At 57.5% G+C, this 27,125-nt stretch overlaps 1 protein-coding gene across 1 annotated transcript; it reads right to left on the bottom strand.

Annotated features, from left to right (window-relative positions):
• Positions 1-12,100: 12,100 nt before the first annotated feature.
• Positions 12,101-14,369, bottom strand: LOC138718490 (forkhead box protein J1-B-like). The gene is made up of 2 exons (XM_069852997.1): positions 13,866-14,369; positions 12,101-12,883 (listed from the first exon to the last, which is right to left on the bottom strand). The coding sequence occupies exons 1-2, from the start codon at positions 14,367-14,369 to the stop codon at positions 12,101-12,103; spliced, it is 1,287 nt and encodes a 428-aa protein (XP_069709098.1).
• Positions 14,370-27,125: the final 12,756 nt, after the last annotated feature.

The following is a 27,125-nucleotide window of genomic DNA, read 5'->3' as shown; positions in this document are numbered from 1 at the left end:
ACAACAGTGGGCAAGGGCGTTCCCCTAATCTTGTGCCGGGGAGATCTGTTAAGTGCAATGGGAATAGGCATTGGAAACATGAAGGAGTGAAAAATTGGGTGCGTTGCAGAAGTTCGTGGAGGAGCAAACAGATCAAGGGCATATAGTCCCAACTAACAGTCCTTGGAACACACCTGTATTGGTGATCAAAAAGAAATCTGGCAAAATGGCATTTATTACATGATATTTCTAGACAAATTACAAGAGGCCTTAAATAGGCAGGCGGGCAATATCGCCACTCGAGAAGTTTATGCTTAAACAATTAGCCTTAGAGAATGCAAAACCAGGCTTAGTGCACAGTTAATTGCAGGATCACCTGTCACAAAGTTTGTTGGTTTTACCGGAATTGACTGATGCCGACTTTACGAGAGCAATACAAACGATGGCTTGGATTGCGTGTGCCTCCTCGCTTTATACCAAAGGGCACAAGAATTACTCAGATGGTTTGTTTGCCAGCAATTGAACCCCATGCAGAAAGTAGCATATAGGGAGACGGAGGCTTTGGGTCAACTGACCAGTCCGTGACTCTTTGGACGTGGAAACTACAAAAATCATGACTGATGTTAAACTGCAAAGTACGATACTCACAAAGCAATGGAGAACAATATTTTACCGGACTTGAAATGCTTGTAGGGCAATTGATGCAAGCCTTATTAGATAACGCATGTGCATATTTTAAGTGTTGTATGTGCCTGGTATCATATATTGTTTAAATATCCATAACATTGAAAAACTGTGGATCCAATAGTGAACAACCCAGGCTGTTATTTTCGACTAGTCAAAACTTGACTAAAACTGAAGACCCACAGCTGATGGACGGTGATGAGCAGTGCGTGTTTGGGGCTGGGAACGGGCTCTTGTCTGGTCCACAAGTGACCCTATGCAGACACCAGCCCCAAATCTCCTGCCTCACCTGACCAGAGACTTCTTCCACTTCACAATCTTCCTCTTTCCTGGAGCTGTGGGTCTTCAATTTTAGTCAAGCTTGAAGGGGCACGCGAGGGCATTTCAGCAAATGCCCCTGGAAATGGGAAGGAGAAACCTTATCAGAGGAGCATCACTGGGATGCTGCTGGCCTTGGTGGAATGTAGATGTGATCAGTCTCCTTCCCGCAACATCGAAGGGGGCTGTTCTGCTGCCCTTGCAGCCACCTGACACTCACTCATGCTCAGCTCCTCATTTCCACATCACAGTGTGGTTTTGTGACCATGTTATCGGCACCAGGTTTAGGAAAGAGGAGCTGGGTGGTGCTGGTGCTGGTGATGGGACAGGGACTTCTGCAGAGGGCTCATTTCCTGGGCGCCTTGGATTGCTATCCTCCGACTGTTCCCTTTGGGCACATCCCATCCCAGCATTCAGTTCTGTGGAAGCCAAGGAGTTGTTTGCAGAAAAGGCTGTGCCGAGCTGCCAGGAAGCTTTGGCAGAAATCTGAGCCTTCTGACATTCATCGCTGAAGGATTTCCCCAGCGTACCAGAGCAGCTGGTTGGCTGTGCATCGTAAAGAGCCAGGAGCAGCTTTACCTTTACCTTTCGTGCCCTGCCGAACCCAGCACAGCCTCCCCCAGGGCGGGAGGTGGCTTTCCACGCTGTGCTCCAGCATTGCAACCCATCTGCCAGGCACCCTCCAGACGAGACACCCACGGGAAAACTGGGCCAGGGGAGCGGGGACAGGTCTGGACAGAGGGCAGAGCTCCTTCTTCTCCTCACGTTTACCTGCAGCCCCTCTCTACAGCCCTCCCTACTTTCCTCCTTTGCTAGGTGACTCCTCAGCTGCGTCCAGCTTGGCGACTCTAGACAGAGGGCAAGAAGAACCCGTGCAGCTCATTCTCGGGTCTCTAACCTTCTCAGTGAAGGTACTCGCATCCCTTTGCATGGGAGCTGTGCCCGTGTCTCCCGACGGGGCCGCCAGCTCTGCTGCCGGGGCTGCTGGCCGGACAGAGCGTCTCCCCTGGCTCTCCTGGGCAGCACTGCAGCCCCAGCACCCCAGTCCTGCTGGCCGTGTGCCAACCTTCTCATGCTCCCCGTTTGCTTCTCTGTCCCTGGTTGCCAGGAGGAGGCCCAGACGATGCATTCTCCACAGTCCCTCTGCACCCTGTGCAAACCTGCCCAGTGCCAGGACTTGCCCCAGGACCTGAACGCCTACTGCCGCAAATTGGAGCTGGCAGAGAATATCGAGGTGAGCGGACAGGCAGCGGGTCTGGGGATGGGGTCAATGTTCCGGGCACCGGCACACTGTGAGGAGCGCAGGGACAAGCGTGCGTGGACACTGAGCTGCTACGAGGGGACTCGGGTGCCGCTGTGAAGCCCTGCAAGCAGAGAGCCTGGCACTGGTGGGGCCGGAGGGTTCCCTGGGGGCAGAGGCAGAGGGTCTCCTCCTGCTCCACCGCCTGGTGCTGGGTCTGCTGGCGGCTGCCAGGAACCGTTGTGGTTGTGCTCTGCAGATGCTGGTGAAAGAGGAGCCCAAGAACTACCTGAACACAGCAATGCGGCAGCAAGCCATGCTTTGCGACGCTGCCTTGAGGTACGTGCCCAGCCCCTGCTTCGGCGAGCACCTCTCAACAGCCCGTGGCCCCGCCCCCTTCTGGGAGCATCCCCCATGCCAGCAGAGCCCAGTGGTGCCAGGAGGGGAACTCTGCGGACAGCAGAGGGATCCTGCAGCTCCACGCCCGGTCTCAGCTGTTCCCCACAGACGGAGGCAGGAGACTTGCCTGCCAGGATGTCCTTGGGCCAAGGCAATGCCAGGGACAGAGGAGATGCCCCTTGGTGGGGCTTCCTGCACAGCCTCCATCCCTCTTGGCGATCCCTCCTCCAGAGGTCCCTGTCCACCTGCCCAAGGCATCGAGGCTCCGCTCCCAGCACCAGTGTCCAACATGGCCCTGTCTCGCTTTGCAGCCAAGTGCAGATGGTGCTGGACGAGAAAATGAAACGCCTCTTGCAGGCCTGTTTCAGCAACGTCTTCTTGCTTCCACCACAAATGGAAATGCCGGCCCCTCTCAAAGGTCTCTACTTCAGGGTAAGCGCTGGCTGAGCTACGGGAGCCCCGAGTCCCTCTGATCTTCTCCCTGACACCGCCTGCTGAGAGACAGCCAAGGCAGGGCAGGGACTCAACTCTGCCTTCCCACCCTCAAGCCTTCATCCCCTTCCCACGGGTCTGGCCATGTCCAGCACTGCAGGCTGCTCTGTCAGATCTGTCCCTGGGGTGAGAGGGACTGCAGAAAGATTGCCACCACCCTCTGTCCTCCTTGCAGGCCCTGGAGGACGTGGACACCGTGCTGCAGATACTACTCCGTTCTTCCGCCGCTTTCTTTGTGGAGCTGCAGACAATCTTACAGGTCTGGCATTGGCAAAGAGTGGGGTTCACGGGGCCTCTTCCTGAGGTGACCGTCCTAAGGGGACGGTCCCCAGCCCAGTACCACACACAGAGCACTCTGCAGGGAGGGTGCCCAGCTCCCTTACGCAGCCAAGGGTGGCCCATCACGCTCTTCTGGGAGCCCAGCGTCCCCTGCCCTCAGTCCATGTGATATCCCCTCTGCATCCCACTGCTGCGTCACAGCAAAGCCTTGCCCGCGGCACTTCTGGGCCAGCTCTGTCCCCAGAGCTCTCCTTGCACCGAGGCAGCGGGAGGCCTTTGATCCCTCTCCTCAGGCACCGCAGCAGTGGCAGCTGGTGCTGCCCGTCCCCTGCCTCGCGGTCCCCTGTTCTCTCCTCTCCACATCTGCTGGGCAGCAACCCACTGGGACCTTCCTGTCCCACACAGGGGCCCCAACCCTGGAGCCCTGCACTCCTGGCTTCTCAGGGGGCTGGACTGCCATTCCCCTCTGCAGACCCCCAGGCAGGCTCCTGTCCCAAAGTCCAGCCTCCACGGAGAGGGCGCTCAGGGCTCTGTTTTGGGGAGGGCAGGACAAGGAGCAGGTGCTGCCCTGGGGACCTGCGTGAGTCCCACCAGGACACGGGCAGCGCTTCTTCTGCTGGCGCGGGTGCCGGCTCCCAGGACACACCAGCAGTTTCTCTCCTCCCAGATGCTGCTGCCCTTCACCACCTGCCAGAGCACAGCTGCGTGTGAGAGGGCGGTGGGGCGGATTGTGAGGCTGAGTGACTTCCTCCTGGCCAGCGGTTCCTCAGCACAGGTAAGGAGACAGGCACCCTCCAGCTGGGGGTTCTTCCCTTCCCTGCACACCGGAGCAGCCCCTAGCTCGGAGATGCCTGTGAGGCGAGTCTGGTTGAGGTGTTCAGTGAGGCTCTGCCCTGGAGAGAAGGTCTCCGTTTCTTTCCTATTCCCACGGTCTCCTCTCCCCAGTGCCCTCTCTGCCAGGACTCGTCTCAGTCCCCAGGCCTGTGCAGGACAGGACTGCCCAAGGAGCATGGTGGGAGGCCAGGTCTGCAGCTCTCCCTGCCCTGCTGCCCTACAAGCACCGTTGGGAGGGTCCTCCAAATCCTGTCTCACTGGGGATATTTCCTTGTGGAAGCTCCTGGGTTCAGGACTTTGATTGCACCTGCTGCCCCTCAGCCCTTCTACCTCTCTTGCCTCCCACACCCAGGGCTGGAGCACCTGCGAAGGAGACGATGACAGCCGTGCCTGCCTCACAGAGATCCGTATCCCCCTCCTGGGACAGCTGCTGGGACGTCTCATCTTTTGCTGCTTTGGCAAAAACTGGGAGATCAGATCGGGGGCTTTGGATGCTCTTCATTACCTCTTCAGATTCTTCCAGCAGCAAAAATGTAAGAGGAGCTGGGATGGGCTGCCTCCCTCCACACACACACAGACCTCTCCTCATGCACCTGGTTGTTTCCCCGAGTCTTGCAAGGGACTGTTCCGGTGCTTCTGGAAGTCATCCATGAGAGCCTGCCAGCTTCCAGACGTCCCCTGCCTCTCGTTTATCCACTCTTCCGTGATCCCCTCGTGTTTAGGCACGGCACGTCCACAGGATGATCCAGAACATCCAGAGAGACAAAGGGAGCGGGAAGCTGAGGACACCTGGCTGACTTCACCAAGCGCAAGCCGCATTGCCATGGTAATGAGCACATCAGCAGGAGACTCGTGTGAGCGAAGGGATCCAGAATGAGCGGGGTGGCATGGCCTCACTGTCTCCAGTGAGGGGGTTGCTGCTGTCCCCGAGCAGGGACCCAGCAGCAGCTTCAGCTCTCCTGGCTTCCAGCAAGCCCCGGTTCTCCGCGGGCCCAGCGCTGTGCCCACAGCCTCCACCCTTCCTCCCCCATGCTGAGGGCTCTCTGTCCCCGTGCTCCATTGTGCACCGACTGTAGCCCCTGCTGCCAGCTTTCCTGCGGGCACTGCTGCCAGGACATCTGTCCCCAGAGCTGCTCCCCCAGCTCAGCGGAGTAGCACCATCCGGGCACTCGGTGAGACGTGTCTTCCCTGCCTTCCTTCCGCCCGCAGGCATTTGGAAAATACCTCGAGCCTTCTGAGAAGATAGAGCTCGTCCTCATGGCCATTAAGGCCCTGAGAGACTCAAGCCTGGATGCCAAGGAGGCGGCGAGCAGCATCCTGGATGTGGCCATGGGAGAGCCCGCCTCATGGCTAGTGCAGGTAAGTGACATGTGGCTGCCTTGCTGTGCCCTTCCCTTGAGCGCTTCCAGGCTTTGTGTGTCCCCGTATCCCTCTCTCCCTGACCCAGGCGCCTCAGGCACCTGGCAGCACAGTCGGATTGGAAGTGGTTTCTTGGGAAATGGCTGCACTCCAGCAGCAGCCCCGACCTCCCCTGTGTGCCCTCCAGGTTCCGGACATCGTGAGGTGCATCTATGAAAACAGGGAGTGCATCTGCACGGCATCAGCCCGGCACAGCCTGGACTCGCTGCTTCTGCTGGTGACCGACTGGTGTCCCAGGGAAGTGGTCATGATCCTGTTGGGGTTGTCTCCGTCGTGTGACAGGTACTGACCCCAACAGTCCCTGTGAGCTTCTTCCATGCCCAGCAGCAACAGGAACGCTATCCCAGACCCCTCCTGCTCGCCCAGGCAGGGACCCGGCCCCCAAGCAAAGGTCTGGAAGGGGCCGGGGCTGCAGGACTGCCTGGATCCTGCGGGCTGTCCCAGGAACCACGCGGTGTCGAGGCAGCTCTGCTGACAGAGCACTCTGGTCCTGCAGGGCTGCTCTGGCCATCTGGGATGTGCTGCTTTCCCAGCCCCACATGGTGAAGAAGGCCTTGAGCGAGCTGCTCCGACAGCTCCAGGGCAAGTGGCTGCACGGCGTCTTCAGCTCCAACGCAGAGGAGGTCGCCTGCTTCCTTCGTTTGTCTGTGAGTGGCCAGAGCAGTCCTTGCTCGCTCTCTGGGCTGCATCTGCCTCTGTGGGAAAAGGGGCCCGGCCATCTCCCCTCCCACCTGCCCCCAGATGGTCACCTCCTCCAGGACATACGGCCACGGCCCCTTGGGGCCGGCAGGGACCGGCCCAGCACTGGGTTCCTTTGCGCCAACTGTGCCAGGGCCACCCCACGCTGCGTGGGCCCCGGAGCCCTTGCCCTCAGGGAGCCTCACGGTGTGGGGAACCCTGCAACTCCTGCCAGTCTCCCACTGCTCTCTTTCTTCCAGCTGCTGGCCTCAGGTTACGGGAACGCAGAGGAGATTGCTGGCCAGGACCAAACCCAGAGGTTCCTGCAGCATACAAGCCCGGGTCTGCTCTCACTGGAGCTCAGAAGCCTGGTGACACTGTCGCAGAGACCTGAGACGGTGAGTGGGGCACGGGCAGGCTGCAGCCACGTTGGCAGCCTGGGGCTGGGGCTGTGGGTAACGCGGAGGCTAGTGCTCAGTGGCCAGAGAATTTGTGCTAGGGTGCTCTTTCCCCATTTTGCAAAAGGGAATTCTGTGCTTGATACAGGCAAGGAAAATGCTAGACCTGCTGCCGGACGTCATGGGCACCCAGGAGAATGCCGGCTCCGAGGACAAGATGAAGGCTCTGCTGGTTGTCCAGAACATGCTGCGTCATCTGGGGAGGAAGGAGGCCAGCCCCGTGGCTCTGCAGCTGCTGGAGAAGCTCCGGCCGGTCTTTGGTGATGTAAGGCTGCTGTGGGAGCCTCAGCCCCACCGCTCGGCCCTCTGTAAGGAGAACTGCCCATCAGCCCAGCCCCGCAGGGCTATTTGGGCCGGGGTTTTCCCTCCTGGCTGTGGAGTCTGGCTCCAAAGCATCTCCTCTCACAGCAGCCCTGCCCTCGACCCTGCTCTGGGAGCGGCTCTCGCTCCAAGTCTCCTGTCCTCCTCCCTTCCAGGAGTGCAGCCAGCTGCGAGAGCTCTCCATCTGCCTCTTCAAAGATGCGATGCAGATGGTGGTGGGGAACAACAAGCAGCAGACAAAGGAGCATGTGTGGAGAAGCCTGATCCCACTGTTCTTTCGCATGAGTGACCAGACCAAGAGCGTGGCCAAGGTACAGATTACGAACCTGAGCAGGGATGCGGGGAAGGCTGAGCTGACACCACAAGTGTGGCCTGGGCACCAGGGAGGGAAAAGGGCTGCTGGCAGTCTGACACGAGGAGTCTGTGTGGTCTCAGGGTCCAAGAGCTGGAGTCACTGAGGACGGGGCAGACCCTGCTTCCCTGCATGGATCCCACCACTGCCTTCCTGTGGCCTCCTGCCACAGAGGTGAGGAAGATGGGCTACTGTTTCTCCCTCCTTCCCCCATTCACCTCTCCTCCAGCGCACCCAGAGAGAGGATCAAAAGGAAGGAAGGAGAAGCTGGCACGGACATCTCCCACGCCTGCAATAGGTGGTCCAGCAGGGCTCAGCAGCAGTCCATGGCCACCAACACCTGAGCACGAGAGTCCCTAGAGACTTTCTGGCTGTCCCTGCACGTGCTGGAGGCCAGGGCTTTGAGTCCCTGGAACCCCAGCCCCTGTCCTTCTCCACAGGCAGCTCAGGAAGCCCTCCTCGTTGCTGCAAAGCTGCTGAAGTTGAGAAATCTCACCCGCCTGACCCAGACGCAGCAGATATTCCGAGTTGGGGAGTACTTGGTGAGGACAAGCCCCAAGCCCTAGAGCCCAGTCTGGACAAGGGGACAGCCGTTCCTGCTCTGCTCCAGCCTAGAGCCCAGAGCCCAGAGCCTGGAGCCTCCTTCCCTTCCCCTGGGCCCAGAGCCCCCGGGGCTGCTTCTCCAAGCCCCTTTCCCCTCCCCACTCTCATGGTGTGGAAGGAGACCCTAGGCTGTCTGGGCCCTGGCAGCGGGACAGAAGGGTCACAGGACCTCCAGACCCCTATGCCTGCAGCTGTCTCTGTGCCTCAGTGCCACAGGGCTCCTGTCTGGGAGATGGGAATGGCCTGAGGTGGCAGGGGTAAAGGGGATGCTGGTCCAGCTGCCTGGGAAGGCTGCGTGACACTCTGTGCCCCTCTACTCTCTCCAGCTGGTGAAGGCCAAAGGCAGAGCTGCAGAATACCTGCACGAGAGCCTGGCATACTTGCAGGATGCTCAGGACACCTTGCGAGAGGCGGCCGTGCGGTTTGTCGGTGAGCCACAGCCCCCGGGGTCCCTCTGTTGCAGCCTGGCCCCAGTCCCCGCCACTGCGCTGGCAGCAAGGGGAGCCCTGGGGCTGCCAGAGCCCTGGGTGCCCCGTGACGGGCCTGGGCAGCCAGGGCTCGGTGCCTCCCTCTCCCACCCCTGCCCACGACGCTGGGCTTGGCTGCAGCCTCGCTCAGTCCCTCACCCCAGCCCGACACTGCCCTTCCCTGGGGTCTCCCTGCTGAGGGGGAGCAGGGGCTGCAGCCAGACCGGCAGAGCCGGGAGCTGTGCTGCTGGGAGCACGCTGGGGAGCAGGCGGCTGACAGAGCTCTGTGCCTAGGGCTTGCCGCGCGCCACCTGAGGCACCAACGGGAGGAGAAGCTGCCTGAGATCTGCCAGGGTGAGTAGGGGCAGTGCTGTGCTTGCCGGGGCTGCTGGGGCAGGGGACAGAGCCTGGGCAGCGAGCTGCTGCGCCTTGCCCTGCTTCAGGGTTCGAGGGCAGAGGAACATCTCGGGGGCATTGGGGGCCTTCCTGAGCAGCAGCTGCCAGCCGAGGTATTTGTCCCACCTGCTCCTCCCGGCCAGGGAAAGGGAAGGGTGGGGCTGGCAAGGTCTGGCGGAGATGCCTGAGGGTCTCTGCAAAGAGGTGGGGTTCAGCTCCCTTCTCTTTCCTTTGTCGCAGCCCTCCAGGTTTTGGAGAAAGATCCCCAGCTCTCCGTCTCATCTCTGGCAACTCAGAACATCCATATTCTGAGAGCTCTAGGGGAGCAGCCAACGTCACCACGGAAGCGGTGGGCGCGGTGCTGCTGGCCCTGGATGGCCGGGCAGGAGTGAAGCTCTCCTCAAGAAAATGCCTCCATTGGATGAAAGCTGGAACCTGGTTGGTCTCTTGTAGCAATGATTGGGCACGTTGCTGTAAGAGTTGGTCAAATGTTCGATTTCTGTCTCAACATTTTCTCATTTTTAACCTCCAAACTTGACTGTATAAATCACAAATTCAGGCCTCAGGAAAACGGCCAGAGCTGGCACGGAACGAATACTTTGTACCTAACTACCTGTACCTTCCTCCTTATCTCAACAATGTTTTGTACCTGTCTTCAAACCTCCTTGCTCCCTACCATTGTGAAAGATCCATGAAGCAAGGAGGAAAAGACAGGAAGATTAATGACGGGACTTAGCACAGACCCATAACCAACACAGCATGCGTGCAAGGTGATGATGACTACTGGCCTTCATTGGGAGACCCCAGGCTGACCACTGGCGCCAGGAGGAACACATGCGCAAGGGGAGGAGACCTGCAGACACTCCTCTCTTGGCACGTGTGGCCTGCTAGGTGGAGATAGGCACATCTCCACAGGCAAAGGTGGGTCACAGGTGTATTGACTGGCATAAAAGACAGCTCTGGAGCAGCTGAATTAGGGGGGAACAGAAGACCGAGACAGAAGAAGACCCCCCCACCCTGGGATCACCTCCATCAAAGACCAAAACAGCAGAACGCCTTCTGGACCTTGTCTCCCAGAGACGCCGGACATCTGGGGACCCGTGGTGGTAGCCATGAACCCCTTTTCCTTCCCTCTTCTCCCCATCTCTTTCCTTGTTCTCTGTCTCTTTCCATCGTAGGTTGCTTTACAGGCATAAGTAATAAAGTGCCAGGTTAGATTGAAATTTGACTCCCTTGACTCTTTGAGTTATTTGCGCTCTGAAACCATAAATGAAACGAACCATCACGCGTCCACGAGTGGACCGTGACAGTTGCCTGGAAAGCTGTTACTGTTAACGCTGTTAATCCCTACAAATCATTTATTACATTTATTGTTGTAATGAGTAAAACTAGATTTCACAGAGTATTGGAGAGTTTGGGCTTTTATGCTGATCGCACTTTGTGCTGCGCACCCTGTGTTAAAACACCTCGGAGCTTCCCAAACCTGCTGCCTCTTGACCCACTGCCCCCACCGCGCCTGCCCCGGCAGCTGAGCGTGTGCCGATTTTCTTCACGGCCCTGGCAGAGCCCGACTGCTTCTCAGCTTAGTTGATCTTGCAAGGATTTGGTTGTTCCTGCAGCTTCTGTGCAGCTCTGCTCACACTCCTGTGCCCACCAGGTCTCCAAAGCCACTTGTGTTTCACAGGGCATGTGGAGGGATAGAGAAGAGGAGGCTGAGGGGAGACCCTGTTGCTCTCTAAAACTAATTTTTCACAGAAAGGGTCATTGGGCACTGGCAGAGGCTGCCCAGTGAGGGGATTGAGTCATGTAAATGGCAGGTGGAGGAGGTGCTGAGGGGCACGGTTTAGTGGTTGATAGGAATGATTGGACTAGATGAGCCTGGAGGTCTTTCCATACCTAGTGATTCTGTGAATACGCAGGTAGGAACATGGCATGAGCAGAAGGACAGTGTCGAGTGCTTACACCATGTCACGCCCAGGAGCTCCGCGCAGGGACAGGGAAGGATGCTCCAGGGGCTGGGAGCAGCTCCCAGGCCTCGGGACAGAGCCACCCTTGTGCCACAGAGAGCGTGTAGCCGTTGTCACGCAGCTGGCTGTTTGTGCATCAGTTTTCCCATGAGGAATCACTGTGCTGCTGCGGAGCGGGGTGAGGGCACCTGTGTATCCGGGCTGGGTGTACAGGCAGGGCTGGGCTGGTGAGATGTCCCCCCACTCCAGGAGAGAGGGTCTGACAGGGTCAGGAGGGTTGGAACAGAACAAGGAGGCAAAAGGCTTGTTCTTATTTATTCTTTTTAATTGTAAATAACATCCCATTAAAAGGTGAAATCACACACAAATCTCTGCAGCCCTTTGGCACCGTATGGAGGCCCCAACAGAGGGAAATAGAATGAGAACAGCAAATAAAGAGAGGCCTTATCAGTACAGACAAATACATCCACACCACACTCCAGAGCCTGTAGCCCTGTGCCCACCGGACACTATCCCCACCAATGTGGTGGCATCCCAGGGGACTTCAGGCGGTGGCACCTGGACAAAGCAACAGCCCAAGGCCCTGCTCTGCCCCTTGCGTGACCTGAAAATATTCAATTCTCAGCTTGCCTCGTGCTTTACTGGGGAAGGAATGCAGAACTTTTCCAGGGAAGTTGTGGCTGCATCATCCCGGGAGGTGCTCAAGGCCAGGTTGGACAGGGCCCTGGGCAGCCTGATCTTGTGGGAGGTGTCCCTGCCCATGGCAGGGGAGTTGGAACTAGATGATCTCTAAGGTCCCTTTAACCCAAAGTATTCTACGATTCTGTGGTTCTATGATTCTATGATTCTCCCACCTCCACACTCCCACCCTCTCCCCTAATTTGAGTACAAATTGCAACAAGGATAATGGGATTTTTTAAAGGCTTCTTTATTAATTCGTAAGCTACAACCTCTCTCAATAAATATTGCGGCTAACATTAAAGGTCCTAAATGTTGTTGTTACTAAACAGAAATTCTCTACAATCTTTGACTTCTCAACAAGTCTAAGGCAAACCACTGACACTACAGCTTCTGCTCACTCCTACCTGATGCCTACTCTATCTCTAATAACCTACAGCGAAGGAGAGGTGAAGAATCCAGTTCTTGGAAGTCCCAGTAGCGTGGGGGGAGCATCCTGCTAAAGCACACGTGGGCTTTGATCGGTGACTGGCCTCTTACAAGAGGGAATCCAGATTGATCCAGTTGCTGACATCCGCTATTACAGAGGCATCGCTGACTTCAAACAACTGCTCCGCATTGGCAGAATTTGAGAGGAGATCGCTTGTCCCTTCATCACAGAGATGCTGCAGGAAAGAAGTGGCCACGAAGCTTTCATCCAGGCTCAGGCTGTTCTGGGAGGACTCAGTGAGGACCTGCTCCGGCCCCTGGGGACATTCAAAGTGGTGCCCTTGTGCCATCAACTCCAGGTTGAGCGTTTTGAGGCTGACTGGAGATAAGAGCTCCAGATCCCCAAAAGTGGAGACCTCTCTGTTCAGGCTGGGGTCAGAGTCCCCTTTCAGGGATCCCAGCTGGGTCTGCTCCTCCAGGCTCAGCAAGGCGGAATTGGAGAGCCGACAAGCTTTGGCTGTTTGCTTGGGCAAGGGCTGCTTGCGCTTGAGCCCTCTTTTGCCATCCACTGGATTCCAGTTCTGGTTGCCAAGACCTTCTTCAAACTCCTTCAGCAGCAGCTGTGACTCCATGTTGACAGAGAAGACTTTATTGGAGGCACAAGCCGAAGCGGCCAGGGAGGCACCATGCTGTGCTTCTTGCTGGGCTTTCGCAGTGGAGGCTGGGAGGATCTGCACTGGGCGCATCCTCTGCTTTTTGAAGGCACCGCTCTTGAGCTGCTCAACGTATTGCGGGTCAAGCTTCCAAAAGCCACCTCTCCCTGGCTTGTCCTTCTCTCGAGGCACCTTGATGAAACGCTTGTTTGAGGAGAGGTTGTGCCGGATGGAGTTCTGGGAAAAAAGAGAAAAAAACCAGGGTGGAACACAAGTCTGCTAAAATACAGGCACATGTCTGCCTGCTGCCAGGCTGACACAAACTGGACGGGCGAAACTGGAGAGCCACGGGGGCTGTCCCACCCCAGCCCTGTGTGTCCCCAGAGGTGCCTTCTGGCCCAGAGGAGCTCCGGGTAAAATCACTGCATCCTCATCAGCCACTGCTTAAAGGAGGTGGGGGGAAGACTATGGGGGAAGAAAAAGAAAGAAAAAGAGGATTTTCTGCTTTTCCAGCCGTATTTCCTGGTGGGTTAATATATTAATCCTTCCTCCCTGCAACAACCTTGTGTACCTCCTGCATCTCTTCCTTCTGTCAATGAACACTTTGAATTAAAACTGTGGTGAATATCCAGCCATGAGTTTGCAAGAGAAAGTCAAGATTCTGGTACTTAGGTTCTCCCATAGAGTCCCTCCCATAAGTTTCCCAGCACAGGGAGTCTGGGGAACACCTGTGGCCCTGGAGAGGGACCAAGGGCTTCCCTACCCTTCTCTCTGGTGGGCTTCAATAGCCTCCAGACACCCACTTGCCTAGGGAGGTGGTGGACAGTTCCTGGGCGGGGGGCTAAGAAAGGTTTAGCTCAGCCCTGCCTGGGGGAGCAGTGGTGCAGGATAGCTGGCACGCTCTGGATTTGGGCTGGGAATAACTAGAGCAGAGGGAGGAGCAACCCAGGTGCCTCCTGCCCCACCACATTCTAGAAAGCCACCCGTGCTGGAGAGTGTCCTCTGAGATGGAGCAGGGCAGCAAGCTACAGGAAGCTGAAGTGAGAGACAGAGACACCTTCACTCCAGAGTCAAGAGGAGATGCAGGGACCAACAGCCCAATGGGGCCTTTCCACTCCATGAATGACCCTGAGCTCTCTCTTACACGATGGAAGCTGTGAAAGGCCCTTCCCAGCCATAAGGGGAGATGGGGCAGGGCAAGAGTTCTCAAATGTCCTACCTGCCACACGGGATCAGCTTGACGGAAGTAGCAGAAGTTGTCGGTAATCCACTTGTAGATGTCGGAGAGGGTGACGTGGGGCTCCTTGCTGGCTTCCATCGCCATGCAGATGAGGGTGGTGTAGGAGTAGGGTGGCTTGATGTAGGGGTTGGTCTGGTAGTCAATGCCCTCCGTCAGCTGAGGGTGCGTGGACACAACGTGGTGCTCCGTCATCCAGCTGGAGGAGGAGATGGGCATGCGGGGAGTGTGGGGCGTTTCCATGCGCACTGAGTCAGTGCCCAGGGGTGAGCACGGTGCGGCAAAGCTGGGGATGTCCTGACAGCTGTGGGGGTCCGGGATGCTGGAGCAGCAGGAGGAGTTGCCCATGCTAGCGCTGATGATGGAGAAGTCCAGCAGCCACGTCAGGTTGGGCAGGCTGTCGTCCACATCGTCCAAGTCTCTCCTGCTGCCCTCCTGCCCTCTGTCCTTCCCTGTCTCCTCGTGGCTCTGCCACCCCTCAGCCATGCCTCATCGGCAGCTCTGGAATTCACGGGGTGCGTCTGAAGCGGAGGGAGGGGACGGAGCAGATCCTGCAATGACAACAGGGAAGGGATGAGGCTCTCTGAGGACCAGCTGCTCTCTGGCCTGTGAGCAAGGCTGGGACTGGGTGCTCCCAGTGCTGCTGAGCGAGATCCATCCCCGGACTACTGCGCACCAGAGCCGTGATACCTCCCCTGGGTGATCTACCAGCCTGGAACCTTGGGAGAATTCACTCAAACCCCTACATCCCAGTATCACCCAACCCTCGTGGGCCCAGCAAGTCTTGGACTCAGAAAGTAATCAATAAAACAACAACGACTAAAACCACCCCTTACGTAACCAACATCCAGCCCTGCTGTCCCAAACAGAGTGGGCGTTTCTCCCACACGTTGCTAAGCAGGACAAAATGTCAAGATGAAAGACCTGGACAAAACGTCTTCAGCTTCCCTCTCTTCCACGTTATTCCTGCTCCTCCCTGCTCCTGGCACCCCAACACAACGCGGTGGGGGACCGCGCAGACCCACCCCAGGCACACCCTCCCGCAGAGCCAGCTGCCCGTTCAGCCCTCCGTTACTCCCAGGCTGGGGATGCAGTGTCTGCCTTCCCTGCTTTGCTACGAACCTGCGATCCCGTGTCTTTGGGCAAGGAGCGAGCCCGCCGAGGCCGGCCGGGGACGAGGAGCTCTGCACGGGCTGCGCGGGGCGGCTGGGGCTGGAGGTTCCTCCTTTCGAATGACGCTGCGCCCAACAGTCAGCGGGGGGCGGGGCCAGCAGAACCACCTGCCCCGCTCCCACAGAACAGGCTTTTCTCCCCAAAAGAAGCTTCAGGGCAGCCACACCTTGTTCCGAAGCTTGGTGCCCAGTGTCACCACCCGGCCCCTGCCAGCTCCTGTGCCCACACTAAGGGAGATCCCAGAAGCACTCGCTGCCGTGGTCTGGATGGGGGCACAGGGGAATTCAAAGAAGGAAAAGAGCGATAACAATAACCATCCCCTGTGCAAACCCACTGCTCCTGACAGCCGGCAAACGCTCTGCAGGACGCTTCAAAACATCTGAGAAGGCACTTTCCAGGGGACTGTCTTTAAAGTGTCCAGCATACTTCCAGGAGAACTTTCTGGAAAGCTTCCTGTAGCAGGAACATCTGCCCTGAGAGGGAGGAGGCTGAGGCAGGGTGCAGGGGAGCTGGGGCTCAGCTTACAGACCCCACCCTGGTGCTGCCTGGGGACCCTCCAGCTGCCAACATGACCATATATGACCGTGATCCCATTCTGCCTTGAGCCTAAAGGCAGCCCTGCCAGAGGCCATTTTGAGGCCTCCTGGAGCAGTAGGAGTGTGGGGGGAGGTTGTTCCTGTGCTAGGAGTACGTCGGCTGGTCTTCTCCTTGCGGTTTGGTGTCACCTCTTCACCAGGTGAGTACATGTGCTGTAGGATCCTCCCCCACCTCCTAAAGCCCTTAGAGATTCTGGTTATTTGTGCAGTAGTGTTGTGTAGCCCCAGTGACTGGTACCAGCTCGTGGGTGTGTGCATTGTTCCAAGGACTTTCCATAGGACTTGCCTCTGATATCTCCTCTGAAGCCCAGTTTTAGGCCCCGCAGCTTAAGTTTTTGTTTCTAGAGATCCATTTTCAGTCTCTCAACCCCATTTTTTGAGCCCCCGAAATCCTGTGTTTAGAAGCCAAAGCTTTGTTTTTAGGTTGCATGGGGGGGAATGATGGGGTTCCAAAACACTTTCCTTAAGGTTCAGGTCTTCTGTTTTGTGCCCCAAAGGAGCATAATTAGTTTTGAAACCCTCATTTCAGTGCCCAAAGTGTAATATGAGGTTCAAAAGCCTGTGTTTGAGGGTTCAAAGCATCACTTAAGGGCACAAAGCGTTAGCTGTTCTGCAGAGCTTCATTTTAGAGCCGCAGGGTTGAGGCTGTTGTGGGAGGTGTTTTTTAACAAAGCAGAGGGGTTTGGGTCTGACTGTGCATTACTTGGCTGCCATAAACTTGAACTGCCGGAGGGTGACAGTTCACAGGGATTGGAGCTGCTAGGAAGACATTCTGGCTTCCAGCACACCACAGATTCCAAGCCTCTTACTCAGAAATGCGTCAGAAGCTGGGTTTAATGGGTCTGAGGTTGAATTTTAGGGGGTCCAAACAGTCAGTAATTGGGTCAAACACCCTCTTCCTGCGGGTCAAAATCTAATTTATGTAGCCTAATTTCTAGTTTGCAAAGCTCACTTTTAGGCGCAGAGCTTCATTTTTAGGGCAGAAACGTTCACTGCATTCTCAATTCCCAAGACGTGATTTTAGGTTCCAAATCCTCATTTTAGGATCCAAGGCTGCGTTTTTAGGGTCTAAGCCCTCAGGGTCTAAGCCGGTCACCACCCGGCCCCTGCCAGCTCCTGTGCCCACAGTAAGGGAGATCCCAGAAGCCCTCGCTGCCGTGGTCTGGATGGGGCACGGGGGAATTCAAAGAAGAAAAAGAGTGATAACAATAACCATCCCCTGTGCAAACTCACTGCTCCTGACAGCCGGCTTCGCTCCAGCCACACGGCTCAGCCCTCAGCACTGCTATCCCATGGGCTCGTACCATCTCCCTCCCCAGAGAGTCCAACGCTCCCCGCGGCTTTCTGCCACCGCTGCCGCCCCTGAACCCGTCCGAGTGACATCCCCCAACTTGAAAATAACAGTTGCCATAGGAGATCAGCTTTTATTGTCTGATACTTTGTCTTTCAAGGTCTGCATTCCTCACAACGAAGCCGGCTGAGACACCTCTCCCTCTGCCATGCTCTCCTCCTCTTCTTCCACAAGGATTTCTTCACGCCAGCTGCTGATTGAGCTGCTTTCCTGATGTCACCGTGTCTCACAACTGCAGCCAACTGCCGTTTTCTGCTATGTGGAAGCTCTTTATAGTGATTTAAAGAGAAGGTGGCTGGGAGAGAGACACTTCGCTACGGCCACCATCATTCCTAGAGTGGACAACGCGAAGATGTGAAGCTGTGCGATGTCAGGCCTCAATCCTTTGAGGCTTTTTAGACCCCACTGGATGAACCCCCCCAGCATCTTGGCCTGCCATCCTCACTGGCACTGCTGGAGCTTGAGGTCTAAAGGACTACCCACCCCGTCCTTCCCAACTTGCATGAACTGGTGACCGTATGATTTCCGTGCTCCTCTTTTCCACCCTGCTTCCCACCCCCATGCACCTAGATCCATTCCTTTCCCCAGCCTTTGGTCCTTCCCAAGGAATTCCCTGCACACGATGTCTGGGGGACCTGTGGGACAGGCACACAAGGTTTGCATGATGGAGGAGGGCTGCAGCCTTTGTGCCTCAGCTGAGTGGAGAGAAGCAGCTCCAAGTGCTGAGCAAAGACAGCCCTTGTTTCCCTGGAATCTCCTCTGCTAGCAGGGGGCAGCAAGCTTGGGGAAAGCCAAGGAACATGCGTGTGGAAGGGAGCCCTTAGGCTGCGCACGCTGGTGGGAGAGCTGCTGCTTCTCTGCAGAGCTCCAGGAGAACCTTTTGGGAGGCCCCTGGCTGTCCAACTCCACAGCTTCTGGAGTTTCTCCACTCTCTGGTCCGTTTGGGAGGCAAGGTCAGGACCTTGGCACAGCTGTCTTTGCAGGACACGAGCTTTGCAAGAGGAGGACTTAGAACACACACACACTCACACACACACAAAAAAAAAATAAAAAAAAAGGCAATCTGTGGTAAAAACTGGGCTCCCAGGGGTATTCAGCACCTGGAGTGATGCCCCGTCTCCCCAACCTCTCAGTGTCAGTCCCAAGCCCAGCTCAGTCACCATGGGCTGGGCAGGGGCTGCGTTAACACCCTCATCCCCCTCTCCCACTGCAAATAGTTCTGCAAGCAGAGAGGTGCTGGCAAGTGAACACACAGTCCTGTTACTGAATTAAACAAGGAACAGGGATCTGGGAGAGGGCTGGGGCTGGAGAGGGTGAGTGCAGGCACCGGCCTTTGGATCTCTCTGTGTCCCAGCACTGCCCACCGCCGCTCCGTCCTTGTCCAGATTCACCTCTCAGAGGCTCCTCTAGTGTTTGGCCAGCCGGCGCACCGGCTTTGTCTTTTTTTTCTTCAGTGGGATGTTATCCTGCAGGGAGGCCTCCTGCTTCTTGGTGGTGTTGGCTGGAGCATGGTGCTTGGCCTTCTTGCTGACTGCCCCTCCTGATCTGGGCTGTACCCGGCAGGAGATGCCGGAGGTGCCGGTCAGGAACATCTGCCCTGAGAGGGAGGAGGCTGAGGCAGGGTGCAGGCGGGGCTGATGGGGGCTGGGAGCAGAGGCACTGTCCTCGATGTCCCCAGCCTTGTTGGTTGGACATCTCTGATGGCTTGTGGTTGCTGCTGAAAAGGGTGGGGTTTTAGTGGGGTTGTGGTGGGGGTCTGTCCCAGCTGTGGGGAAGCGTCGTGGGGCAGGGGGTGGGTGTCCTACCCTGAGGGGTCTGCCAGCGCAAGGGCTGTGCCAGCACTTGGTGAGAGTTGAAGGAGCCTTCCCCTGCACCCTCAGATGGGATCTGGGAGCCTGTGGGACACCAGACTTGTCCAGATTTATTGTGCCAACAGCGGGGAATAGCGAGGTGAGAAAAACACGTGCAGCCCCTGTGGGACAAGTGATGGGCTCCGTCCTTCCTTCTGGCCACAGGAGGATGTCCTGGGTGTCAGGACAGGACATCTCACCACCCAGGAAGGCAAGGCTGAGGAAGGCCCTTGGTGCTGGGCTCAGCACTGGCGTGGGGATGGGGCACAGCCGTGTCTCCTGCCAGGTGCAAACGCGGCTGATGTGAGCAGCTCCTGTCACGCAGCTCCTCCTGCCGTGGCTGTAGCTGGAGCACGGACTGGGGCTGAGGCACCTCTGCTACGAGGACAGGCTGAGAGAGTTTGGGTTGTTCAGCCTGGAGAAGAGAAGGCTCTCGGGAGACCTCGTAGTGGCCTTGTGGCACCTGAAGGGGCTACAATAAAGCTGGGGATGGCACGTGGTGACAGGGCGAGTGGGAGTGAGTTCAGGTTTGAAAGGGGAGGACTTAGAGTAGACATGAGGAAGAGATTCTTTGTGATGAGGCAAAGCAATGGAGAACAATATTTTACCGGACTTGAAATGCTTGTTAGACAATTGATGCAAGCCTTATTAGATAATGCATGTGCATATTTTAAGTGTTGTATGTGCCTGGTATCATATATTGTTTAAATATCCATAACATCGAAAAACTGTGGATCCAATAGTGAACAACCCAGGCTGTTATTTTCGACTAGTCAAAACTTGACTAAAACTGAAGACCCACAGCTGATGGACGGTGATGAGCAGTGCGTGTTTGGGGCTGGGAACGGGCTCTTGTCTGGTCCACAAGTGACCCTATGCAGACACCAGCCCCAAATCTCCTGCCTCACCTGACCAGAGACTTCTTCCACTTCACAATCTTCCTCTTTCCTGGAGCTGTGGGTCTTCAATTTTAGTCAAGCTTGAAGGGGCACGCGAGGGCATTTCAGCAAATGCCCCTGGAAATGGGAAGGAGAAACCTTATCAGAGGAGCATCACTGGGATGCTGCTGGCCTTGGTGGAATGTAGATGTGATCAGTCTCCTTCCCGCAACATCGAAGGGGGCTGTTCTGCTGCCCTTGCAGCCACCTGACACTCACTCATGCTCAGCTCCTCATTTCCACATCACAGTGTGGTTTTGTGACCATGTTATCGGCACCAGGTTTAGGAAAGAGGAGCTGGGTGGTGCTGGTGATAGGACAGGGACTTCTGCAGAGGGCTCATTTCCTGGGGGCCTTGGATTGTTATCCTCCTACTGTTCCCTTTGGGCACGTCCCATCCCAGCGTTCAGTTCTGTGGAAGCCAAGGAGTTGTTTGCAGAAAAGGCTGTGCCGAGCTGCCAGGAAGCTTTGGCAGAAATCTGAGCCTTCTGACATTCATCGCTGAAGGATTTCCCCAGCGTACCAGAGCAGCTGGTTGGCTGTGCATCGTAAAGAGCCAGGAGCAGCTTTACCTTTACCTTTCGTGCCCTGCCGAACCCAGCACAGCCTCCCCCAGGGCGGGAGGTGGCTTTCCACGCTGTGCTCCAGCATTGCAACCCATCTGCCAGGCACCCTCCAGACGAGACACCCACGGGAAAACTGGGCCAGGGGAGCAGGGACAGGTCTGGACAGAGGGCAGAGCTCCTTCTTCTCCTCACGTTTACCTGCAGCCCCTCTCTACAGCCCTCCCTACTTTCCTCCTTTGCTAGGTGACTCCTCTGCTGCGTCCAGCTTGGTGACTCAGGACAGAGGGCAAGAAGAACCCGTGCAGCTCATCCTCGGGTCTCTAACCTTCTCAGTGAAGGTACTCGCATCCCTTTGCATGGGAGCTGTGCCCGTGTCTCCCGACGGGGCCGCCGGCTCTGCTGCCGGGGCTGCTGGCTGGACAGAGCGTCTCCCCTGGCTCTCCTGGGCAGCACTGCAGCCCCAGCACCTGAACGCCTACTGCCGCAAATTGGAGCCGGCAGAGAATTTCGAGGTGAGCGGACAGGCAGCGGGTCTGGGGATGGGGTCAATGTTCCGGGCACCGGCACACTGTGAGGAGGGCAGGGACAAGCGTGCGTGGACACTGAGCTGCTACAAGGTCACTCGGGTGCCGCTGTGAAGCCTTGCAAGCAGAGAGCCTGGCACTGGGGGTGGTGGAGGGTTCTCTGGGGGCAGAGGCAGAGGGTCTCCTCCTGCTCCACCGCCTGGTGCTGGGTCTGCTGGCGGCTGCCAGGAACCGTTGTGGTTGTGCTCTGCAGATGCTGGTGAAAGAGGAGCCCAAGAACTACCTGAACACAGCAATGCGGCAGGAAGCCAGCTTCCAGACGTCCCCTGCCTCTCATTTATCCACTCTTCCGTGATCCCCTCGTGTTTAGGCACGGCACATCCACAGGATGATCCAGAACATCCAGAGAAACAAAGGGAGCAGGAAGCTGAGGACACCTGGCTGACTTCACCAAGCGCAAGCCGCATTGCCATGGTAATGAGCACATCAGCAGGAGACTTGTGTGAGCAAAGGGATCCAGAATGAGTGCGGTGGCATGGCCTCAGTGAGGGGGTTGCTGCTGTCCCCGAGCAGGGACCCAGCAGCAGCTTCAGATCTCCTGGTGTCCAGCAAGCCCCGGTTCTCCGCGGGCCCAGCACTGTGCCCACAGCCTCCACCCTTCCTCCCCCATGCTGAGGGCTCTCTGTCCCCGTGCTCCATTGTGCACCGAGTGCAGCCCCTGCTGCCAGCTTTCCTGCGGGCACTGCTGCCAGGACATCCGTGCCCAGAGCTGCTCCCCCAGCTCAGCGGAGTAGCACCATCCGGGCACTCGGTGAGACGTGTCTTCCCTGCCTTCCTTCCGCCCGCAGGCATTTGGAAAATACCTCGAGCCTTCTGAGAAGACAGAGCTCGTCCTCATGGCCATTAAGGCCCTGAGAGACTCAAGCCTGGATGCCAAGGAGGCGGCGAGCAGCATCCTGGATGTGGCCATGGGAGAGCCCGCCTCATGGCTAGCGCAGGTAAGTGGCGTGTGGCTGCCTTGCTGTGCCCTTCCCTTGAGCGCTTCCAGGCTTTGTGTGTCCCCGTATCCCTCTCTCCCTGACCCAGGCACCTCAGGCACCTGGCAGCACAGTCGGATGGGAAGGGCAGTGGTTTCTTGGGAAATGGCTGCACTCCAGCAGCAGCCCCGACCTCCCCTGTGTGCCCTCCAGGTTCCGGACATCGTGAGGTGCATCTATGAAAACAGGGAGTGCATCTGCACGGCATCAGCCCGGCACAGCCTGGACTCGCTGCTTCTGCTGGTGACCGACTGGTGTCCCAGGGAAGTGGTCACGATCCTGTTGGGGTTGTCTCCGTCGTGTGACAGGTACTGACCCCAACAGTCCCTGTGAGCTTCTTCCATGCCCAGCAGCAACAGGAACGCTATCCCAGACCCCTCCTGCTCGCCCAGGCAGGGACCCGGCCCCCAAGCAAAGGTCTGGAAGGGGCCGGGGCTGCAGGACTGCCTGGATCCTGCGGGCTGTCCCAGGAACCGCGCGGTGTCGAGGCAGCTCTGCTGACAGAGCGCTCTGGTCCTGCAGGGCTGCTCTGGCCATCTGGGATGTGCTGCTTTCCCAGCCCCACATGGTGAAGAAGGCCTTGAGCGAGCTGCTCCGACAGCTCCAGGGCAAGTGGCTGCACGGCGTCTTCAGCTCCAACGCAGAGGAGGTCGCCTGCTTCCTTCGTTTGTCTGTGAGTGGCCAGAGCAGTCCTTGCTCGCTCTCTGGGCTGCGTCTGCCTCTGCGGGAAAAGGGGCCCGGCCATCTCCCCTCCCACCTGCCCCCAGATGGTCACCTCCTCCAGGACATACGGCCACGGCCCCTTGGGGCCGGCAGGGACCGGCCCAGCACTGGGCTCCTTTGCGCCAACTGTGCCAGGGCCACCCCACGCTGCGTGGGCCCCGGAGCCCTTGCCCTCAGGGAGCCTCACGGTGTGGGGAACCCTGCAACTCCTGCCAGTCTCCCACTGCTCTCTTTCTTCCAGCTGCTGGCCTCAGGTTACGGGAACGCAGAGGAGATTGCTGGCCAGGACCAAACCCAGAGGTTCCTGCAGCGTACAAGCCCGGGTCTGCTCTCACTGGAGCTCAGAAGCCTGGTGACACTGTCGCAGAGACCTGAGACGGTGAGCGGGGCACGGACAGGCTGCAGCCACGTTGGCAGCCTGGGGCTGGGGCTGTGGGTAACGCGGAGGCTGGTGCTCAGTGGCCAGAGAATTTGTGCTAGGGTGCTCTTTCCCCATTTTGCGAAAGGGAATTCTGTGCTTGATACAGGCAAGGAAAATGCTAGACCTGCTGCCGGACGTCATGGGCACCCAGGAGAATGCCGGCTCCGAGAACAAGATGAAGGCTCTGCTGGTTGTCCAGAACGTGCTGCGTCATCTGGGGAGGAAGGAGGCCAGCCCCGTGGCTCTGCAGCTGCTGGAGAAGCTCCGGCCGGTCTTTGATGATGTAAGGCTGCTGTGGGAGCCTCAGCCCCACCGCTCGGCCCTCTGCAAGGACAACTGCCCATCAGCCCAGTCCCGCAGGGCTATTTGGGCCGGGGTTTTCCCTCCTGGCTGTGGAGTCTGGCTCCAAAGCATCTCCTCTCACAGCAGCCCTGCCCTCGACCCTGCTCTGGGAGCGGCTCTCGCTCCAAGTCTCCTGTCCTCCTCCCTTCCAGGAGTGCAGCCAGCTGCGAGAGCTCTCCATCTGCCTCTTCAAAGATGCGATGCAGATGGTGGTGGGGAACAACAAGCAGCAGACAAAGGAGCATGTGTGGAGAAGCCTGATCCCACTGTTCTTTCGCATGAGTGACCAGACCAAGAGCGTGGCCAAGGTACAGATTACGAACCTGAGCAGGGATGCGGGGAAGGCTGAGCTGATGCCACAAGTGTGGCCTGGGCACCAGAGAGGGAAAAGGGCTGCTGGCAGTCCGACACGAGGAGTCTGTGTGGTCTCAGGGTCCAAGAGCTGGAGTCACTGAGGACGGGGCAGACCCTGCTTCCCTGCATGGATCCCACCACTGCCTTCCTGTGGCCTCCTGCCACAGAGGCGAGGAAGATGGGCTCCTGTTTCTCCCTCCTTCCCCCATTCACCTCTCCTCCAGCGCACCCAGAGAGAGGATCAAAAGGAAGGAAGGAGAAGCTGGCACGGACATCTCCCACGCCTGCAATACGTGGTCCAGCAGGGCTCAGCAGCAGTCCATGGCCACCAACACCTGACCACGAGAGTCCCTAGAGACTTTCTGGCTGTCCCTGCACGTGCTGGAGGCCAGGGCTTTGAGTCCCTGGAACCCCAACCCCTGTCCTTCTCCACAGGCAGCTCAGGAAGCCTTCCTCGTTGCTGCAAAGCTGCTGAAGTTGAGAAATCTCACTCGCCTGACCCAGACGCAGCAGATATTCCGAGTTGGGGAGTACTTGGTGAGGACAAGCCCCAAGCCCTAGAGCCCAGTCTGGACAAGGGGACAGCCGTTCCTGCTCTGCTCCAGCCCAGAGCCCAGAGCCTGGAGCCTCCTTCCCTTCCCCTGGGCCCAGAGCCCCCGGGGCTGCTTCTCCAAGGCCCTTTTCCCTCCCCACTCTCATGGTGTGGAAGGAGACCCTAGGCTGTCTGGGCCCTGGCAGCGGGACAGAAGGGTCACAGGACCTCCAGACCCCTATGCCTGCAGCTGTCTCTGTGCCTCAGCGCCACAGGGCTCCTGTCTGGGAGATGGGAATGGCTTGAGGTGGCAGGGGTAAAGGGGATGCTGGTCCAGCTGCCTGGGGAGGCTGCGTTACACTCTGTGCCCCTCTACTCTCTCCAGCTGGTGAAGGCCAAAGGCAGAGCTGCAGAATACCTGCACGAGAGCCTGGCATACTTGCAGGATGCTCAGGACACCTTGCGAGAGGCGGCCGTGCGGTTTGTCGGTGAGCCACAGCCCCCGGGGTCCCTCTGTTGCAGCCTGGCCCCAGTCCCCGCCGCTGCGCTGGCAGCAAGAGGAGCCCTGGGGCTGCCAGAGCCCTGGGTGCCCTGTGACGGGCCTGGGCAGCCAGGGCTCGGTGCCTCCCTCTCCCACCCCTGCCCACGACGCTGGGCTTGGCTGCAGCCTCGCTCAGTCCCTCACCCCAGCCCGGCACTGCCCTTCCCTGGGGTCTCCCTGCTGAGGGGGAGCAGGGGCTGCAGCCAGACCGGCAGAGCCGGGAGCTGTGCTGCTGGGAGCACGCTGGGGAGCAGGCGGCTGACAGAGCTCTGTGCCTAGGGCTTGCCGCGCGCCACCTGAGGCACCAACGGGAGGAGAAGCTGCCTGAGATCTGCCAGGGTGAGTAGGGGCAGTGCTGTGCGTGCCGGGGCTGCTGGGGCAGGGGACAGAGCCTGGGCAGCGAGCTGCTGTGCCTTGCCCTGCTTCAGGGTTCAAGGGCAGAGGAACATCTCGGGGGCATTGGGGGCCTTCCTGAGCAGCAGCTGCCAGCCGAGGTATTTGTCCCACCTGCTCCTCCCGGCCAGGGAAAGGGAAGGGTGGGGCTGGCAAGGTCTGGCGGAGATGCCTGAGGGTCTCTGCAAAGAGGTGGGGTTCAGCTCCCTTCTCTTTCCTTTGTCGCAGCCCTCCAGGTTTTGGAGAAAGATCCCCAGCTCTCCATCTCATCTCTGGCAACTCAGAACATCCATATTCTGAGAGCTCTAGGGGAGCAGCCAACGTCACCACGGAACCGGTGGGCGCGGTGCTGCTGGCCCTGGATGGCCGGGCAGGAGTGAAGCTCTCCTCAAGAAAATGCCTCCATTGGATGAAAGCTGGAACCTGGTTGGTCTCTTGTAGCAAGGATTGGGCACGTTGCTGTAAGAGTTGGTCAAAGGTTCGATTTCTGTCTCAACATTTTCTGTCTCAACATTTTCTCATTTCTCATCAGGAAAACGGCCAGAGCTGGCACAGAGTGAATACTTTGTACCTAACTACCTGTACCTTTCTTCCTTATCTCAACAAAGTTTTGTACCTGTCTTCAAACCTCCTTGCTCCCTACCATTGTGAAAGATCCATGAAGCAAGGAGGAAAAGACAGGAAGATTAATGACGGGACTTAGCACAGACCCATAACCAACACAGCATGCGTGCAAGGTGATGATGACTACTGGCCTTCATTGGGAGACCCCAGGTTGACCACTGGCGCCAGGAGGAGCGCATGCGCAAGGGGAGGAGACCTGCAGACACTCCTTTCTTGGCACGTGTGGCCTGCTAGGTGGAGATTGGCACATCTCCACAGGCATAGGTGGGTCACAGGTGTATTGACTGGCATAAAAGACAGCTCTGGAGCAGCTGAATTAGGGGGGAACAGAAGACCGAGACAGAAGAAGAACCCCCCACCCTGGGATCACCTCCATCAAAGACCAAAACAGCAGAACGCCTTGTGAACCTTGTCTCCCAGAGACGCCGGACATCTGGGGACCCGTGGTGGTAGCCATGAACCCCTTTTCCTTCCCTCTTCTCCCCATCTCTTTCCTTGTTCTCTGTCTCTTTCTATCGTACGTCGCTTTACGGGCATAAGTAATAAAGTGCCAGGTTAGATTGAAATTTGACTCCCTTGACTCTTTGAATTATTTGCGCTCTGAAACCATAAATGAAACGAACCATCACGCGTCCACGAGTGGACCGTGACAGTTGCCTGGAAAGCTGTTACTGTTAACGCTGTTAATCCCTACGAATCATTTATTACATTTATTGTTGTAATGAGTAAAACTTGATTTCACAGAGTATTGGAGAGTTTGGGCTTTTATGCTGATCGCACTTTGTGCTGCGCACCCTGTGTTAAAACACCTCGGAGCTTCCCAAACCTGCTGCCTCTTGACCCACTGCCCCCACCGCGCCTGCCCCAGCAGCTGAGCGTGTGCCGATTTTCTGCACAGCCCTGGCAGCGCCCGACTGCTTCTCAGCTTAGTTGATTTTGCAAGGATTTGGTTGTTTCTGCAGCTTTTGTGCAGCTCTGCTCACACTCCTGTGCCCACCAGGTCTCCAAAGCCACTTGTGTTTCTCAGGGCATGTGGAGGGATAGAGAAGAGGAGGCTGAGGGGAGACCTTGTTGCTCTCTACAACTAATTTTTCACAGAAAGGGTCATTGGGCACTGGCAGAGTCTGCCTAGTGAGGGGATTGAGTCATGTAAATGGCAGGTGGATGAGGTGCTGAGGGGCACGGTTTAGTGGTTGATAGGAATGATTGGACTAGATGAGCCTGGAGGTCTTTCCATACCTAGTGATTCTGTGAATACGCAGGTAGGAACATGGCAT

This window comes from Phaenicophaeus curvirostris, chromosome 3 (genome assembly GCF_032191515.1).
Source record: "Phaenicophaeus curvirostris isolate KB17595 chromosome 3, BPBGC_Pcur_1.0, whole genome shotgun sequence".
Classification (NCBI taxonomy): Eukaryota; Metazoa; Chordata; class Aves; order Cuculiformes; family Cuculidae; genus Phaenicophaeus; species Phaenicophaeus curvirostris.
The sequence above is the reverse complement of the archived record's forward strand: the minus strand, read 5'-3'. Positions and strand labels throughout refer to the sequence as shown.